Genomic DNA, 20,814 nt, shown 5'->3' with positions numbered 1-20,814 from the left:
AATGATGCTGATCTAGTCTCTGCCAGCACCAATGCCACCTGTTCTCATACGACATCTTTTATCTTAATTTTATAGGTGACAGAGAACATAATCTCAAAGCAGACGTTTCAAGGTGAGTCAATCTCTAAAATACTGTACCTGTCTGTATGACTGTTGTGTGATACTCAGTAACAATGACAACAATTAACTCTATCAACCGAATACCTATCCCCTATCATACTTTACCTCCATGACCTATTGTCTGACTAAAAAACAATGACAAATCTATCTATACACACAGTACATGTATACCCCCTATTGTGGTGTTGAATCTGGAACTACATTTTGTCTTTATCGGTCATGACCTCGTGAGTGGTGGTGATGATGGTAATGATGATGATGATGTCATGTTTATGCGTCTCTCTGTCAGAAGCGAGAACGTTACCTCACACCTTCAACACTTCGGGGTCAAAGTTCGCTACCTCTGTGCCCCAGCGGCCGTCAGCCCACCTGACCCTCAGAGACAGCAGCACTCAAGGTGAGAGTGTGTGTGTCTCTCTGTCTGTGCTAGTGTGTACCAGACCTGGGTTCAAATACTATTTAAGGTATTTCAATTACTTTTCAGTTACTTTTACATTTGTAATTTAGATATTTGTTGTTTGAAAAGACAGCTAGTTTAATATTTTAATATATTTGGAAATACAATTGGAAAGTATTTGAAAATACTCAGATACACTCCGAAGTGTTTACCCAGGTATTTAGAAATAGCATTTGAAATAAGTATTTGAAAATGCTTTCAAATAGTATGCTATTTATGGGGAATTATTTGAAATGCTACAGCAGGTTGTAGTCAGGTTTGGCCTGCGTTTCTGGTGTTATTACCATCAGCTCTAAAGCAGTGGAGGCTGCTGAGGGGAGGACAACTCATAATGTCTGGAATGGAGTAAATGGAATGGTATCAAACACATGGTTGATACAGTACCATTCCATTGACTCCATTCCAGCGATTATTATGAGCCGTCCTCCCCTTAGCAGCATCCACTGCTCTTCAGTGCACTAAGGGCATGGTTCCCCTTTCTCTCTCGCTCCTGCTCTCTCTCTCTTTGCTAGCCATCCAGGCCGAGGCCTGTCTCTTTGTTAGTTAACAGGGGCGGCAGGTAGCCTAGTGGTTAGAGCATTGGGCCAGTAACCGAAAGTATTCTAGACTGAATCCCTGAGCTGACAAGGTAAAAAACTGTCGTTCTGCCCCTGAACAAGGCAGTTAACTCACTGTTCCTAGGCCGTCATTGTAAATAAGAATTTGTTCTTAACTGACTTGCCTAGTTAAATAAAGGTTGAATAAAAAATTTAAAAAAACAGTCAGTAGGGAGGAGGAAGAGGGAGTCAACTTTTCTCATAAGGAAATAAGTCACTTTAATTCCTTATGAGTGCCAGAAGTTTATCCTGATCTGGAAGGTCTCCTGTCTTGGCAAAACTCCTGGCTCTTCTTGTAAGGCAATAAGGAAGTCCATTCCAGACCAGCCAAAAAGCCCTGGGTGACATTACAAGAATGTACACATGCATGTACGCACGCATGCAGGCGTGCATGCACACGTACACACACTTCAAAGGGCTATGTGTTTTACCTCATCGCATAGCGCTATGAGTGTGTGTGTGTTTGCAGGCATCCATGCAAGCTCGTTTGTGTGGTTTAACTAATAGGAACATTATGAATCAGTTTGTTCAAATTAAAGACATCTTACATCCCAAATGGCACCCTATTGAGTGCATTTGGAAAGTATTCAGAACCCTTGACTTTTTCCACATTTTGTTACGTTAGAATCATAAAACACGGGACGAGATGTTAAAAACTGTCCATTGTGCCAATAGATGGAATGCACTCGCATGAGATTTGCCGTGATGTTGACAGAGTGGCATGGGAGGTTTATTTCTTAGACTGGGTTAAGATGTCAATTTTGGGACACATCCTCAGTAGTGTGCCTTCGAATCAGTGGGTGTTTCGGCCTTTAATCACTAAACACTCTCATCAAAGGTGGCCAGCTAAAGGGTGATCAAGCCTTAGCTTGTGTCCCATGCCCAATTAAGATGTCCCACGGGACTATGCAAGGCAGGGGCGTCCTCTTCCCTGAGCCAGTCCGACAGCTGACCGCATACCTCATATGCCCTCCTCAAGTTGGAGGGATCTGAATTGGGTTCTCAGGTGGGGGTGGGGGGTCATGAAGTTATAGCCCAGCAAGGGTCCTTCCGTTTAATCCAGATCCACTGGCTGCCTCTTTCAGCTGCTTGAGAAACTGCTCTGACGGTCTGCCGCAGAGCCTGTCCATGGATTCCAAGTTCTTTCAGCAACCTGATGGTGGAAGAAGCCACGAATCCCCTGCATCCCACTTCAACTGGCCAGACTTTTGCATTCCAGCCACGCTGAGTTGCGTCTGCTGCCAACTCTGTGTAACGCAGTTTCTTACGCTCGTAGGCCTCTTCAACAGAGTTTTCCCACGGGACTGTGAGCTCTATGATGTACACAGCCTTTCGTGAAGGGGACCAGAGTACCATGTCTGGCCTAAGGTTGGTAGAAGCAATCTCAGGTGGAAAAATTAGTTGCTGGCCAGTTACAGGCTTATTCTAAAATGTATTAAATATTTTTTTTCCCTCATCAATCTACAAACAATACCACATAATGGCAAATCAAAAACACAATCCTGCCTCGAAGCTCTTCGGACAATTCGTTCGAACTCATGGCTTGGTTTTTGCTCAACTGTGGGACCTTATACAGACAGGTGTGTGCCTTTCCAGCTCATGTCCAATCAATTTAATTACCACAGGTGGGCTCCAATCAAGTTTTAGAAACAACTCAAGGGAATGGAAACAATGGAAACAGGATGCACCTGAGCTCCATTTCGAGTCTCATAGCAAAGGGTCGGAATACTTGTGTTAATAAGGCACTTCTGTTTTAAATTTTTAATACATTTGCAAAAATAAATAAAAACTGTTTTCCCTATTTCATTATTGGCTATTGTGTGCAGATTGATAAGGGGGGGGGGGAGTCAATTGAATCCATTTTATAATAAGGCTGTACCATAACAAAATTTGGGAAAAGTCGAGGGGTCTGAAAAAAAACAACATCCAGTCAGTGGCAGTCGTGTTTGTGATAACAGCTCATTGATGAGAGAGATCGAAGGAGAATGGCATGAATCATGCAAGCTAACAGGCGGGTCACAAACAGGCAAGTAACGGTGCAGTACAACAGTGGTTTGCAGAACGGCATCTCAGAACGCACAACTCCGTCGGTCCTTGTCACGGATGGACTATTGCAGCAGACGACCACACCGGGTTCCACTTTTATCCGCTAAAAACAAGAAGAAGCTGTTTCAGTGGGTACGCGATCACCAACGCTAGACAATTTAGGAGGCGATGAATCCCGGTTCCTGTTGTGTCATGCTGATGGCAGAGTCAGGATTTGGCGTAAGCAGCATGAGTTCATGGTCCCATCCTGCCTGGTTTTAATGGTACAGGTTGGTGGCGGTGGTGTAATGGTGCGGGGAATGTTTTCCTGGGACATGTTAGGTCCCTTGATCTTGATACCAATTGAGTAACGTTTGAACTACACTTTGTAGAATCCATGCCATGAAGAATTCAGGCTGTTCTGGAGGCAAATTAATAAATAGGTGTACCTTATAAATTTAGGACGCATACACACTTATCTGATATAGATTTTCCTGCAGGAATATTACTTGTCTGTTTGGTTACTCCTCCTATACTCACTTTTTTCTGCCTCTCCCTCCCTTTCACCCTCACTTCGTTTTTTTCTCTGTGCCTGCTGCTGCCCTTTTTTCTCCTTTCCTCGCTCTCTCGCTCTCTCTCTTGCGCACTCTCTCTCCAACAGGGTCTCCCGTGTATCCCACCCCCCAGCCCGACCTCCACCAATCATGTCGCCACCCAGTCCGCTCGTGGACCAATCAGAGCTTCGGAGCCCACCTTCACAACATGACCTTAGCCGATGGGAGGCTGCGTGTGCCCCAGGATGGGCGTTACTACATGTACTCTCAGGTAAACACATTTGACATTGAAGTATACTGTATAAGGGCGGCAGGTAGCCTAGCGTTTAGAGCATTGGGCTGGTTAAGGTAGCTTGTTTGAATCCCCAAACCGACAAGGTGACAAATCTGCCGACGTAATCCTTGTGCAAGGCACTTAACTCTAATTTCTCCAAGGTTGCCATTGATAATGGCTGACCCTTGCGTTGACCCCACTCTCCAAGGTTGTCCCAAGGAGATTTGGGATATGCAAAAACACATTTTCAATTCACACGTGTATTAATACACAATGTGGTATTGGTATTTTTCCTATTTTGTTGCCTTTACAACCTGGAATTAAAATTGATTTTGGGGGGGGGTTTGTATCATTTTATTTACACAACATGCCTACCACTTTGAAGATGCAAAATATTTTTTCTTGTGAAACAAACAAGTAATAAGACACAAAAACTGAACTTGAGCGTGCACAACTATTTATCCCCCCTATTTATGCAGTAATTTTGCTGTAAGTCTCTATAAGCTTGGCAAATCTAGCCACTGGGATTTTTGCCCATTCTTTAAGGCAAAACTGCTCCAGCTCCTTCAAGTTGGATGGGTTCCGCTGGTGTACAGCAATCTTTAAGTCATACCACATATTCTCAATTGGATTGAGGTCTGGGCTTTGACTAGGCCATTCCAAGACATTTAATTGTTACCCCTAAAACCACTCGAGTGTTGCTTTAGCAGTAAGCTTAGGGTCATTGTCCTGCTGGAAGGTGAACCTCAGTCCCAGTCTCAAATCTCTGGAAGACTGAAACAGGTTTCCCTCAAGAATTTCCCTGTATTTAGCACCATTCATCATTCCTTCAATTCTGACCAGTTTCCCAGTCACTGCCGATGGAACCCCCCCCCCCCCCCCCCCCCCCCCAGCATGATGCTGCCACCACCATGCTTCACTGTGGGGATGGGGTTCTCTGGGTGATAAAGAGGTGTTGGGTTTGCGCCAGACATAGCGTTTTCCTTGATGGTCAAATAGCTCAATTTTAGTCTCATCTGACCAAAGTACCTTCTTCCATATGTTTGGAGAGTCTCCCACATGCCTTTTGGTGAACACCAAATGTGTTTGCTTACAGTGCCTTGCGAAAGTATTCGGCCCCCTTGAACTTTGCAACCTTTTGCCACATTTCAGGCTTCAAACATAAAGATATAAAACTGTATTTTTTTGTGAAGAATCAACAACAAGTGGGACACAATCATGAAGTGGAACGACATTTATTGGATATTTCAAACTTTTTTAACAAATCAAAAACTGAAAAATTGGGCGTGCAAAATTATTCAGCCCCCTTAAGTTAATACTTTGTAGCGCCACCTTTTGCTGCGATTACAGCTGTAAGTCGCTTGGGGTATGTCTCTATCAGTTTTGCACATCGAGAGACTGAAATTTTTTCCCATTCCTCCTTGCAAAACAGCTCGAGCTCAGTGAGGTTGGATGGAGAGCATTTGTGAACAGCAGTTTTCAGTTCTTTCCACAGATTCTCGATTGGATTCAGGTCTGGACTTTGACTTGGCCATTCTAACACCTGGATATGTTTATTTTTGAACCATTGCATTGTAGATTTTGCTTTATGTTTTGGATCATTGTCTTGTTGGAAGACAAATCTCCGTCCCAGTCTCAGGTCTTTTGCAGACTCCATCAGGTTTTCTTCCAGAATGGTCCTGTATTTGGCTCCATCCATCTTCCCATCAATTTTAACCATCTTCCCTGTCCCTGCTGAAGAAAAGCAGGCCCAAACCATGATGCTGCCACCACCATGTTTGACAGTGGGGATGGTGTGTTCAGGGTGATGAGCTGTGTTGCTTTTACGCCAAACATAACGTTTTGCATTGTTGCCAAAAAGTTCAATTTTGGTTTCATCTGACCAGAGCACCTTCTTCCACATGTTTGGTGTGTCTCCCAGGTGGCTTGTGGCAAACTTTAAACGACACTGTTTATGGATATCTTTAAGAAATGGCTTTCTTCTTGCCACTCTTCCATAAAGGCCAGATTTGTGCAATATACGACTGATTGTTGTCCTATGGACAGAGTCTCCCACCTCAGCTGTAGATCTCTGCAGTTCATCCAGAGTGATCATGGGCCTCTTGGCTGCATCTCTGATCAGTCTTCTCCTTGTATGAGCTGAAAGTTTAGAGGGACGGCCAGGTCTTGGTAGATTTGCAGTGGTCTGATACTCCTTCCATTTCAATATTATCGCTTGCACAGTGCTCCTTGGGATGTTTAAAGCTTGGGAAATCTTTTTGTATCCAAATCCGGCTTTAAACTTCTTCACAACAGTATCTCGGACCTGCCTGGTGTGTTCCTTGTTCTTCATGATGCTCTCTGCGCTTTTAACGGACCTCTGAGACTATCACAGTGCAGGTGCATTTATACGGAGACTTGATTACACACAGGTGGATTGTATTTATCATCATTAGTCATTTAGGTCAACATTGGATCATTCAGAGATCCTCACTGAACTTCTGGAGAGAGTTTGCTGCACTGAAAGTAAAGGGGCTGAATAATTTTGCACGCCCAATTTTTCAGTTTTTGATTTGTTAAAAAAGTTTGAAATATCCAATAAATGTCGTTCCACTTCATGATTGTGTCCCACTTGTTGTTGATTCTTCACAAAAAAATACAGTTTTATATCTTTATGTTTGAAGCCTGAAATGTGGCAAAAGGTCGCAAAGTTCAAGGCGGCCGAATACTTTCGCAAGGCACTGTATTTCTTTCTTTAAACAATGCCTTTTTCTGGCCACTCTTCTGTCAAGCCCAGCTCTGTGGAGTGTATGGCTTAAAATGGTCCTATGGACAGATTCTCCAATCTCCGCTGTGGAGCTTTGCAGTTCCTTCAGGTTTATCTTTGGTCTCTTTGTTGCCTCTCTGATTATGCCCTCCTTGCCTGGTCCATGAGTTTTGGTGGGCGGCCCTCTCTTGGCAGGTTTGTTATGGTGCCATATTCTTTCCATTTTTTAATAATGGATTTAATGGTGCTCCATGGGATATTCAAAGTTTCAGATATTTTCTTATAACACAATCCTGATCTGTATTTCTCCACAACTTTGTCCCTGACCTGTTTGGAGAGCTCCTTGGTCTTCATGGTGTCGTTTGCTTCGTGGTGTCCTTTGCTTAGTAGTGTTGCAGACTCTGGGGCCTTTCAGAACAAGCGTATACATACTGAGATCTTGTGACACTTAGATTGCACACAGCTGGACTTTATTTAACTAATTATGTGACTTTTGAAGGTAATTGGTTGCACCAGATCATACTTATGGGTTTGATAGCAAATGGGGTGATTTCACATTCTTTTCACTTCACCAATTGGAGTATTTTGTGTATGTCCATGTACATGAAATCCAAATAAAAATCCAGTTAAATTACAGGTTGTATTGCAACAAAGTAGGAAAAACACCAAGGGGGATGAATACTTTTTCAATTGTGGGAACATGTATGAGACTCAAAGTTTTTTTTAATATAGTGAGCATCATATGCGATGATAATAAGACATTATTAAGTGGTGATGCATGCTTAAGACAAGTCTTCGACTGCATTATAATCATATCATAATGCATTTTATCACGTTGAGTAATATGTATATCTCTCTCCCTCCATCCCAACCCTCATCCCTCCATCCCTAGGTCTACTTCCGCTACCCGTCGCCCAGTGAAGGGGACCAGCCAACAGCCAGTCACCAGCTGGTCCAGTGTGTCTACAAGAAGACGTCCTACCTGCGGCCCATCCAGCTGTTAAAGGGCGTAGGCACTAAGTGTTGGGCCCCAGAGGCAGAGTACGCCCTCCACTCTGTCTACCAGGGAGGGCTGTTTGAGCTGAGGGCCGGGGATGAGCTCTTCGTCTCTGTCTCTTCCCCCACCATGGTTCATGCAGAGGAGTCATCAAGTTATTTTGGGGTGTTCCGTTTGGATCTGTAAAGATGGATGGAGGGGGAGATGGAGGAGAGAGAGAGAAGGGAGACCACTGTCAGAAGAGGGTATGGGGTGGGATGAAAAGGATAGGGTGAGGAACGGAGGCAGCGTGAGGACACTGCCAGAGTGAGGAATTAGGGGATGAAAGGAGGGATTAGAGGAGATGAGGAGGGAAGGGTGAGACCCCAAGGACTAACTCCCCCATTCTTTCCAAAGTGAATTGTAAATAGATCTGTAGATTCTACATGTGAAGGAGGGAGTTATGAACCTGAAAACATTGGATGGACACAGAGGATCAAAAGACAGAAGAATGTATTCATTTATAATTCACATCATATAATGTGGAACTGTGGAACTATGGAACCGAACGGTAGCAGAAAAAAAGGGCAAAGAAATGTATGTGATGATGTGATAGCCAAGATTGGTGCAGTATGCTCGCTGTATCTGTGCCATTTATACATACATTACATACTGACTGTATAGAAAGGAGTTGAGCACAGAACTAGAATGAGTTATATTCTAATCATTCTATTTCTGTGAAGTTGACTGTCTGTTCCAAAGGTTCTAACTGGACATTTGGCGGTTTGGGAAATTAGAACAAATACTAATATGTTATATACAAGACCATTTAGAGAAAGAAGAAGAGTGGATGACTTTTGCTCGCTGCATTGTTGAGGACTTTTAAACTTTGCATGTAAGACAGTTTGGAAGAGGACTCTGTTTTGTTGTTGTTTAAACGACATTGGACACTGTTGAACACAGTTATGGATTGAATAAAGGAGAAGAAGAGGAGGATAAGGAATGGGCAGAGGAATGGAACAGACAGTACAAAGAAAGGACAGAGAGAGTGAAAGAGGGGTATACGGCCCTACCAGTCTCTTAAGTAAACTTTGTCTCTCTTGCTATCTCTTTCTTTCTCTCTTGCTCTCTCTCTCTCTCTGGAATCTCTCTCTCTGGAATCTCTCTGGTCTCCACCTGTCTGTCCAGTGTAACCTGTGGAACAGCATACTGATGCCGGGAAACACATACACACACACACACACACACTGTCGGACATACTTTAAGCCCATGCCAGTTAGCAACAATTGGCAGAAAGTAAACACACTTTAATCTAAACACAAACCATACACAGTACATCATGGCTCCCTGCCCTACAGACACACTTCACTTTCTCTCTCTGAGACACACACACACAACGCCTCCCTTTGTCGTCTGGTAATTGTCAGTGCACAAGCGGAGGCTGTGTGTGTGTGTGTGTGTGTGTCTTTAGTGTTCATTGGCTCCGTGGTTGTCTCGGAGGAAAGGTTAAACAAACATACAGTAGGGTTTGTTTGGGGGCGCGCCTGCCAGCTTTGTATTCTTTGTTTTGCAGAGAAACATGCAACACACACAAACACTTTCTCTCTCTCAAAGAGGAACACGAAATACACCCACACACACAGTCAGACACATGAGAGGGACGCCGCGGAACACGAGACACATGCAGAAAAACACAGTCACACAAGAGGGACTCCGCAGAACACGCAACACATTCAAATGCATAGACATACACATGATAGGGACTCCGCAGAACATGCAACCCACACGCCCACACTCTCTCTCTCTTACACATACACACGCACACACATAACACACAAAACTGGGTGACGATTAACCACCTCTTCCAAGAATCTGTGGTGGGTTGTATCTGTGTTTATAGTGTATGTACAGATGTAGGATCTTAATTTGATCCAGTTTTCTAATGCAGGAACATAATCCTGCAGCAACAGTAAATGTGAATTATTATAATTATATTATAATTCTTGGACATTTTTGTGGGGGAAATTACAAACTTCAGAAGTATTTTTAAACCTCAAATACACAACCATTTAGACATTTCCTGCACTGCAAATTAAGAGCCTCCATCTGTATAGTTCTTATACTGTGTAAACTTGAGGGAGAGGGTGGAGACACCAAGTGAACCATAAATTGTTAGTTTTTTTCACAAGTGTGACAGCCGTCTTTATTTGTTTGGTTGCTGTTTTAATTCTGTCACTTCCAACATTTTTTATTTTGATCAAGTTTGCTCACTTGGACCCTCGCTCACACATATAGACACTCCTACTAGTTGCAAAAATATCGTAAGGAGCCCCCAAAAAACACTACACCCCACAATAACCTGCCCAGGGACTGCGGTTGAAAATTAGCCGGCTGGCTAAAACCGGCACTTTTACTGAAACGTTGATTAATGTGCACTGTCCCTGTAAAAATAAAAATAAACTCAAACTCAAACTAACGGTACCAAGCCATCTGCCAGTTAAGTTAATTCCGATAACTTTCCCAAAATGTTGGAAGATTGCTAGAATTAGAAGGGAATAAGCAGGAAACCCGTGAATCCTAACACACTAGGCCATTTAGCAGACACTAGCTGGCACAGCCACAAAGTCATACAACCTTAAATTAAGACACAAAAGCTAATTTTAGTTTTCATGCATTTTTACAATCTAGGCAATTTTGACTTTGCAGCTGGCCTAAGGGGAAATCGCTCAGTTCTGCCTGCAGGACAAGACTCATGTCAACCTGGTACATTTTCCTATTAGTGACTCCAAACGGGTATAAAACCCATGACCCTGGTATTGCTAGCGTCAATGTTTTACCAACTGTGCCACACAGGACCCCAACATGTATTTTTTTGAAAACCTGAGAATTTGGGAAAATAACTAATTTTGCAACCGTAAACAAGACAGAGTATGTTATACATTGTTCCCAGCATGTTCCTCTTTGGGTTGATATATCATTGTTGTTCTGTTTCATACAGTGTAGTACAACACACACCCAAGGTTTCCCAACACACAATCTGACAACAGTTATGAACATGGACCTATAGGCTTAGATACAACACACACACACACACACACACACACACACACACACACACACACACACATTGGAGCTGTACGTCTATTACATACATATTCAGTCCAGCAAATACAATTTATTTACTTTGTAGCATGTTGGTTATGTGAATATGCAATTATTGTGTGTTACAGAACAGCGGTTCCCAAACTTTTTATAGTCCCGTACCCCTTCAAACATTCAACCTCCAGCTGCATACCCCCTCTAGCACCAGGGTCAGCGCACTGTTTTTTGCCTGCCACACACACACTATGTGATACATTTATTAAACATAAGAATGAGTGTGAGTTTTTGTCACAACCTGGCTCGTGGGAAGTGACAAAGAGCTCTTTTTAGGAACAGGGCACAAATAATCATATAATAATAATCAATCATGTTGCTCTTTACCTATAAAATCTTATTTGTTCATTGAAAATTGTGAATAACTCACAACAAGTTAATGAGAAGGGTGTGCTTGAAAGGATGCACATAACTCTGCAATATTGGGTTCTATTGGAGATAACTAAATACAGGTGTAGAAAATGTTCATGCTAGTGAGGAAATCCACTCTCACATAGGTACGTGGTTGCAAAGGGTATCAATGTCTTAACAGCGCGATTTCAAAAGGCAGGATACTCTGAGTGCAGCCCAATCCAGAAATAGGTGGCTTCATTGGCTTCTGATTAAATTCAATTTTCACAGAACCGCTTGTTGCAATTTCGATGAGGCTCTTTTGTTCAGATATCGGTAAGTGGACTGGAGGCAGGACATGAAAGGGATAACGAATCCAGTTGTTTCTGTCATCCGTTTTGAGAAAGTTCCTGCATAATTGCACACCCAATTCACTCAGCTGCTTCGCTGTATCACATTTGACATTGTCCATAAGCTTGTGTTCACACAAAAAAATCATACAATGATGGAAAGTCCTGTGTGTTGTCCTTAATAAAGACAGAGAAAAGCTCCAACTTCTTAATCATAGCCTCAATGTTGTCCTGCACATTGAATATAGTTGTGGAGAGTCCCTGTGATCCTAGATTCAGAGCATTCAGGCGAGAAAAAACATCACCCAGATAGGCCAGTCGTGTGAGAAACTCATCATCATGCAAGCGGTCAGACAAGTGAAAATTATGGTCAGTTAGGAAAACTTGAAGCTCATCTCTCAATTAAAAAAACGTGTCAATACTTTGCCCCTTGATAACCAGCGCACTTCTCTGTATGTTGTAAAAGCGTTACATGGTCGCTGCCCATATCATTGCATAGTGCAGAAAATACATGAGAGTTCAGGGGCCTAGCTTTAACAAAGTTAACCATTTTCACTGTAGTGTCCAAAACTATTTTTAAGCTGTCATCCATTCCCTTGGCAACAAGAGCCTCTTGGTGTCGGGAGCAACTGCTTGCACGCGCGTTACCAGTCCACTATGTCTCCCTGTCATGGCTTTTGCACTATCAGTACAGATACCAACATTAGCAGCAGCTACATACGGACCGTTAGTGGAATTGGAGAGAGTTAATGTAATTGGATGTTAATTATTTGACTAAGCTACCTGTATTTGACATTGTTGTTTTCGCTGAACACTACTAGGTGGTTTAATTTTATTTTTGGCAGTGACACGAGGCTACTCATCATGCGAGGGAAAAAAACTCACCAAAATGTATAGCCCCCGTTGGAAAATCTAAATGGACTGTTTGAAAATGTGAAGAAGAAAGAAATGGGGTCGGGGGGTAATCGTTCCCAGTTTGGGAATACCCGTTATAGAAGATTTACACCTTGGGTCCTGTGTGTGTTTTTATATGTAAATATGGCTTTGAAAGCCTGAATTGACACACTATAATCATAAATGTAATCACTACCAGATATTATGTTGGTTACTTTCAAAGTCTCTCCCTGTCCTTGAAAAAGATACTGTGTGCATTGTAACAGTGCAGTTGTAAAATTACAGGTTGTTTTTTTTTGTTCATGGGAATATGGTTCGGTGAACTCTAGGTGTGCATGCGTGTACGCATGGGTGTTGAGAGAGAGGTGTAGCAGCTGCACGTGTAAGGGACCTGTGTGAAATGTGAAAAAGACAGATCTTATTCTACATAGCTATACTGCGCTCTCTGTGTCAATCTCTCTCTCTGTGGTCTGTGTGTATAAGAGAAACAGAGAGAGGAGAAACCATTATAAAACCAAAGGGCACATTCTCAGAACAAAAGGTGTATCGTTTAAAAAAATAGGTTTTTACATGCTTTAACCACATGTTCTCTCCTAGGTTGTGTCCCGAATCGCACTCTATTCCCTACGTGTGCAACTTCTGACCAGGCCACTATTGGCCCTGATCAAAAGAAGTGCACTGAATAGAAAATTGTGTGCCATTTGGGAAACTATACTTTCCTACACTCCTTTTACAAATGTTTTTCTGTTTTAATCTCGTTTGATAATGATAGGCCACTTATGGAACGTATGTACATGTATACAATGTATTCTGATGTTCCTTTGACTAGGATGTTAAATGTGTGTTAAATAAAGTGCTGAATACTGTAATGGATTGGATTACTTATTACCAGAGTAAATAAGAGTACAAAACCGGATCAATTAGTTGAGACTAGATTCTATCAGATCCACGCTTGCTCACAGCCGCATAGTGGTTGTTTTGGTGGTGTCGGAGGTGGAACTCTGTTAGAGGTGTCAAATCCACAAGCAGCTCCTTGTGTTACCTTATCGGTAGCGATTGGATGCAATGACACACTTTCGATCGCCGTTTTTAACTTCTAACGCAGTAGCAGTCATATGGAAGGGAGTGGTTTGTGACACACACGAGCAGCCGCTCACCTATTTGTCGGCTCATACCGCAGTTACACCTTCAAACAGGGGTTAACGATCTCTGCACCAAGTCATGAACCAACAGGACCCTACCCCCAAGCCTTAAGACTGCTAAAGACACTGAACAAAAATCTAAACGGAAAACATGCAACAATTTCAAAGATTTTAATGAGTTACAGTTCAAATAAGGAGAAGTCAAGTACATGATCTTAGGGGTCTTAGGCGCATTGGCAAACACAAAGGAAGTAATTAAATGCATGTACCCCTAATTGCACCCAATACATCTGTTTATCCTACAGCTATTGTAAGCAGTAATCATGAGCCTATAAACCAGAGTTACACTGTTAGCGGCGTGCACAAGTAGGAAGACCACTGTATGCAGCTCACCCTGCACTATCAGCTCCAATGATGTAAATGACATGAGTAGGTCTACCTCTGATAAGCTTCCCAGTAAAGCGTTAAAAACAATCAAGCAACCCAGAAAAGTGCTAAAAATAGCCCATATTAACATATGTAGCTTAAAGTAACAAGGTCCATGAAGTCAATAACTTGCTTGTAACAGATGACATTCATATTCTGACTATCTCTGAAACTCACTCAGATAATACCTTTGATCATACAGTGGTAGCAATACATGGTTATAACATCTACCAAAAGACAGAAATGCCAACGGAGGCGGTGTTGCGGTCTATATTCAGAACCACATTCCTACTGTGAAGCATGGGGGTGGAAACATCATGCTTTGGGGCTGTTTTTCTGCAAAGGGACCAGGATGACTGATCCGTGTAAAGGAAAGAATGAATGGGGCCATGTATCGCGAGATTTTGAGTGAAAACCTCCTTCTATCAGCAAGGGCATTGAAGATGAAACATGGCTGGGTCTTTCAGCATGACAATGATCCCAAACACACCGCCCGGGCAACGGAGTGGCTTCGTAAGAAGCATTTCAAGGTCCTGGAGTGGCCTAGCCAGTCTCCAGATCTCAATCCCATAGAAAATCTTGGAGGGAGTTGAAAGTCCATGTTGCCCAGCAACAGCCCCAAAACATCACTGCTCTAGAGGAGATCTGCATGGAGGAATGGGCCAAAATACCAGCAACAAGTGTGTGAAAACCTTGTGAAGACTTACAGAAAACGTTTGACCTCTGTCATTGCCAACAAAGGGTATATAACAAAGTATTGAGATAAACTTTTGTTATTGACCAAATACTTATTTTCCACCATAATTTGCAAATAAATTCATTAAAAATCCTACAATGTGATTTTCTGTAGAAAAAAAATCTCATTTTGTCTGTCATAGTTGAAGTGTACCTATGATGAAAATTACAGGCCTCTCTCATCTTTTTAAGTGGGAGAACTTACACAATTGGTGGCTGACTAAATACTTTTTTGCCCCACTGTACCTATCTTTCTGATTTGGTCCTGCCGTACATACCTACATGTATGCTATGGTCACAAGACGCAAGTCTCCTTACCATCCCTAGAATTTCTAAGCAAACAGTTGGAGGCAGGGCTTTCTCCTATAGAGCTCAATTTTTATGGAATGGTCTGTCTATCCATGTGAGAGACGCAGACTCGGTCTCAACCTTTGTCTTTATTGAAGACTCATCTCTTCAGTAGGTCCTATGATTGAGTGTAGTCTGGCCCAGGAGTGTGAAGGTGAACGGAAAGGCACTGGAGCAACGACTGCCCTTGCTGTCTCTGCCTGGCCGGTTCCCCTCTCTCCACTGGGATACTCTGCCTCTAACCCTATTACAGGGCTTAGTCACTGGCTTACTGGTGCTCTTCCATGCCGTCCCTGGGAGGGGTGTGTCACTTGAGTGGGTTGAGTCACTGACGTGATCTTCCTGTCCGGTTTGGCGCCCCCCCTTGGGTTGTGCCGTGGCGGAGATCTTTTTGGGCTATACTCGGGCTTGTCTCAGGATGGTAAGTTGGTGGTTGAAGATATCGGACGGAGCCACAGTGCCTCCCAACCCCTCCTGTCTCAGCCTCCAGTATTTATGCTGCAGTAGTTTTTGTCGGGGGGCTAGGGTCAGTCTGTTATATCTGGAGTATTTCTCCTGTCTTATCTGGTGTCCTGTGTGAATGTAAGTATGCTCTCTCTAATTTTCTCTCTCTTTCTCTCTCTCGGAGGACCTGAGACCTAGGACCATGCTTCAGGACTACCTGGCCTGATGACGCCTTGCTGTCCCCAGTCCACCTGGCTGTGCTACTGCTCCAGTTTCAACTGTTCTGCCTGTGGCTATGGAACCCTGACCTGTTCCCTAGACGTGCAACCTGTCCCAGACCTGCTGTTTTCAACTCTCTAGAGACAGCAGGAGCGGTAGAGATACTCTGAATGATTAGCTATGAAAAGCCAGCTGACATTTACTCCGGAGGTGATTATTATTATATGATCCTGCCTGTCATCTATGAACATTTGAAAATCTTGGCCATGTTCTGTTATAATCTCCACCCGGCACAGCCAGAAGAGGACTGGCCACCCCTCATAGCCTGGTTCTTCTCTAGGTTTCATCCTAGGTTCTGGCCTTTCTAGGGAGTTTTTCCTAGCCACCTGTGCTTCTACACCTGCATTGCTTGCTGTTTGGGATATTAAGCTGGGTTTCTGTACAGCACTTTGTGACATCAGCTGACGTAAGAAGGGCTTTATAAATACATTTGATTGATTGATTGATTGATTGATTGAAATCAGATCAGTGGTCATATCAATTCAGTGGTTACTTCAATAAAGGGAGGAAGGATGCGTTTGTTTTGGAACAAGACCAATTTAGTCTTCCTAAATGCCACAGATTCTCACCATTCAGTGGGGAAGCACACATTGGATGTTTTAGTTGGTTGCACTTTTCCTGAAATGATGTGAACAAAATTGAGAACGGAAAGATATAGAAGCAAATGCCTGGTGACGCCAATCCAGCGATCTCGGCCGTCCCACTGTGGTCAACCGGTCAGAGTCATGCCTACAGGCAAAACTGTTGGAGAATATTCTGTCCAAGGCTCTAACCACTGACCTCTCGCTTCTATAGTAAACATCTCATCAAATAAATCATATCAATACCACATGAAAAATGACAGCGGGAATAATAACGATTTATGATGTATTCATGTATCTGGCACACACACACAACTCCAGGTTTCTAACCTCAAGGGTCAAACAAAGAGTTGTGAATGGATTACTGGTTCACCAATCAGAACCTTGATAGGCTCAGCAACAGTAGCAAGGGGTAATGTGTAATGAACGTTTTTTGGGGGGAGAGCGCTTCTTTGGGACCATCAGGCGACGTCTTAAAAACGTCTTTAGGGAGGTCCCCGGAGCAAGCCGGGAACTAGACCGAAACCTCCAGGGGACCATGACAGAATGTCCTATGTTTAAAAACGTCTTTGGACACAGGAATGTTCTTGCAACATTCCAATGAAACTTGTCTAGAACAATATCTTATATTCGGTTAACATAGCAACCATTTTCTGTGTATGTTTGGTGTGACATTGATGAAATATTTGCCTAACCCTCAGAAACCTGGACACACAAATGTTCTCGCAACGTCTCATGGAACGTGTTCAGAAGTTAATATAGGATATTCTGAGAACATGGTAACCACATTCTGAGTAAGTTGTGTTTGACATGAAGGAAATGTTTCTAACTCTAACACCAAAACGTGCTAAATAGGTTCGCAGAAGATTTCTGCTAACATGGAATGTTCCCATAAATAACAGAAAACGGGACCCTCAAAGATCAGGGTAACATTACAGGTAACATTACAAAAACATTTTCTTTTCCTAGAATTGTTAGCTGGGTTTACCAGTCTTTTTCTACCAATTCTCATCAGTCAAAGGCGTGAAGTCAAAATGAGGGCCAGTGTGCTGTCAATTATGTTGTCTAAGCCCTTCCAGTCCTTCACAGGTTCAAATGTTGTTTTCTTTTAAAAAGGCCTTTGAGCAACCTCACCCATTTGATTGAGATGGGAGAAATTACGTTGGGACTATTCAATTGGTTCCATTGCTGCCTGCCATAATACAAATGGTGTTCTGGCTGTTCCCATGCCTGACCAAATGCATGAAAGTGTGTCCCTCATGTACAGTGCCTTGCAAAAGTATTCGGCCCCCTTGAACTTTGCGACTTTTTGCCACATTTCAGGCTTCAAACATAAAGATATAAAACTGTATTTTTTGTGAAGAATCAACAACAAGTGGGACACAATCATGAAGTGGAACGACATTTATTGGATATTTCAAACTTTTTTAACAATTCAAAAACTGAAAAATTGGGCGTGCAAAATTATTCAGCCCCTTTACTTTCAGTGCAGCAAACTCTCTCCAGAAGTTCAGTGAGGATCTCTGAATGATCCAATGTTGACCTAAATGACTAATGATGATAAATACAATCCACCTGTGTGTAATCAAGTCTCCGTATAAATGCACCTGCACTGTGATAGTCTCAGACGTCCGTTAAAAGCGCAGAGAGCATCATGAAGAACAAGGAACACACCAGGCAGGTCCGAGATACTGTTGTGAAGAAGTTTAAAGCCGGATTTGGATACAAAAAGATTTCCCAAGCTTTAAACATCCCAAGGAGCACTGTGCAAGCGATAATATTGAAATGGAAGGAGTATCAGACCGCTGCAAATCTACCAAGACCTGGCCGTCCCTCTAAACTTTCAGCTCATACAAGGAGAAGACTGATCAGAGATGCAGCCAAGAGGCCCATGATCACTCTGGATGAACTGCAGAGATCTACAGCTGAGGTGGGAGACTCTGTCCATAGGACAACAATCAGTCGTATATTGCACAAATCTGGCCTTTATGGAAGAGTTGGAAAGAAGAAAGCCATTTCTTAAAGATATCCATAAAAAGTGTTGTTTAAAGTTTGCCACAAGCCACCTGGGAGACACACCAAACATGTGGAAGAAGGTGCTCTGGTCAGATGAAACCAAAATTGAACTTTTTGGCAACAATGCAAAACGTTATGTTTGGCGTAAAAGCAACACAGCTCATCACCCTGAACACACCATCTCCACTGTCAAACATGGTGATGGCAGCATCATGGTTTGGGTCTGCTTTTCTTCAGCAGGGACAGGGAAGATGGTTAAAATTGATGGGAATATGGATGGAGCCAAATACAGGACCATTCTGGAAGAAAACCTGATGGAGTCTGCAAAAGACCTGAGACTGGGACGGAGATTTGTCTTCCAACAAGACAATGATCCAAAACATAAAGCAAAATCTACAATGCAATGGTTCAAAAATAAACATATCCAGGTGTCAAAGTCCAGACCTGAATCCAATCGAGAATCTGTGGAAAGAACTGAAAACTGCTGTTCACAAATGCTCTCCATCCAACCTCACTGAGCTCGAGCTGTTTTGCAAGGAGGAATGGGAAAAAAATTCAGTCTCTCGATGTGCAAAACTGATAGAGACATACCCCAAGCGACTTACAGCTGTAATCGCAGCAAAAGGTGGCGCTACAAAGTATTAACTTAAGGGGGCTGAATCATTTTGCACGCCCAATTTTTCAGTTTTTGATTTGTTAAAAAAGTTTGAAATATCCAATAAATGTCGTTCCACTTCATGATTGTGTCCCACTTGTTGTTGATTCTTCACAAAAAAATACAGTTTTATATCTTTATGTTTGAAGCCTGAAATGTGGCAAAAGGCCGCAAAGTTCAAGGGGGCCGAATACTTTCGCAAGGCACTGTATGTGTGGCTAAGGCTATGTACTCTATGTATAAAATAATCTTCTCCCCTTAGAACTGTGATGTGTAAAGCCCAATGTCCATATTATTCATGATCTATGCAGCAGTTACAGGCGGGGTGCATTTAGGGACACATCCACAGTTGCTCTGCAACCAACGATATTATAAATACTATTCTGTCTATTTTCATGGCCTGCATTAGATGTATTGTATGTATCAAACCAGTATCAAACCTTTTGTCTGCTTTGAACTCAAGTGTGTGCGTGGCATGCAGTATGTATCGTATCATTTGTCCGCTTTGAACTTGTGGAGATCCGACTATCATCCGGTTTGGCTGCTGGTCTGTATTTGTTTTAGTACAAAAGCAGAAACAGATACAAACGGCAGGATACCTCACGTAACAAGTCCAATATTAAGATATCAACTTTATTTAAACCAGGATGTCCTATTGATGTGGACGCAAGGCTGCCCGGGGTAGACGGTTTTCCACTGGTGAAGCCAGCTACACCACATTGTAATTGCCACCCCAACTTTGGTTTTGTTCTCAGCTTCTTGGTTTTGCTTTATTTCACTGGGTTCAAACCACTTCTGTTACACTGGCGCAGTATGGAGAGCAGAGAGGCCAAATAAATGACTTCAGTCCTATACTGTAGTAGAGGAGAGAGGGAAGAAGGGAGGTGGAGAGAGGGAAACCATGTATTAGAGTACTGACCCTGGCCTGTATAGACTGGTCCTAATAGTCGTAGTTAGAGGGAGAGAGGATTCCACCCTGGCCTTGTGACTCGAATGACACACATTCCTATCGGTCACTCAGTCAGTGTTCCAATGTGCTGAAGGAATTTGTGTAATTCGAGTCGTGTGTGTGCCCACACCTTTGCCTCATAACTGTGGGACATTTGATGGATGGAATGGATACAATTTTTCTCGATTGCTAAGACACTTTTAATGAAACTGGAGTCGACTTGATCTCCATCATGACCTAATGAGCACAACAGCATTATTTTTTTGCAAAACTAAGTAATTTCTCATTGCTCTCACACACAATGAAAATGCTAAGAATTTTTATTTAGCAAAACAGTAAACACAACTCTCTACAAAATACAGGGTTGGGTAGGTCACTTTCTAAAAGTAATCCGTTACTGTTATTAGCTCCCTGTCCAAAATTGTAATCAGTAACATAATTTTTGGAATACCCAAACTCAGTAATGTAATCTGATTACGTTCAGTTAGTATTAGATTACTTTCCCCCTAAGATGCATTAGAAGACAAAAATGTATGTTACCAATTGAACAACATCTATTGAAGGATAAATCAATGTTTACGTTTTCATAGCTGGCTTTCTACTACATATAATAATACGATTAAATTATATCACAGGTTTCATTGGGAATCCAGATTTCTAAGGGATTTGCTTGCAGTTCCTACCGCTTCCGCTGGATGTCACTAGTCTTTAGTAATAAAAAAGTGGTTTGAAATGTTTTGGCAAAGTTTACAGGTACCTTT

The 20,814-nt window shown here is 42.5% G+C and overlaps 1 protein-coding gene across 1 annotated transcript in view; it reads left to right on the top strand.

Annotated features, from left to right (window-relative positions):
* The window catches only part of LOC139378802 (TNF superfamily member 10, like), a 73,049-nt gene extending 63,116 nt beyond the window's left edge, over window positions 1-9,933 (top strand). Inside the window, exons 3-6 of the mRNA XM_071121319.1 lie at window positions 76-112; window positions 410-517; window positions 3,860-4,023; window positions 7,665-9,933. Of these exons, the coding sequence (XP_070977420.1) occupies window positions 76-112; window positions 410-517; window positions 3,860-4,023; window positions 7,665-7,955 (600 nt within the window). The 3' untranslated portion in view covers window positions 7,956-9,933. The remainder of the gene's footprint in view (window positions 1-75; window positions 113-409; window positions 518-3,859; window positions 4,024-7,664) is intronic.
* The last annotated feature ends 10,881 nt before the right edge of the window (window positions 9,934-20,814 follow it).

Source organism: Oncorhynchus clarkii, chromosome 21 (genome assembly GCF_045791955.1).
Source record: "Oncorhynchus clarkii lewisi isolate Uvic-CL-2024 chromosome 21, UVic_Ocla_1.0, whole genome shotgun sequence".
Classification (NCBI taxonomy): Eukaryota; Metazoa; Chordata; class Actinopteri; order Salmoniformes; family Salmonidae; genus Oncorhynchus; species Oncorhynchus clarkii.
Note: the sequence above shows the minus strand (reverse complement) of the source record. Positions and strands in the feature narration are given on the sequence as shown.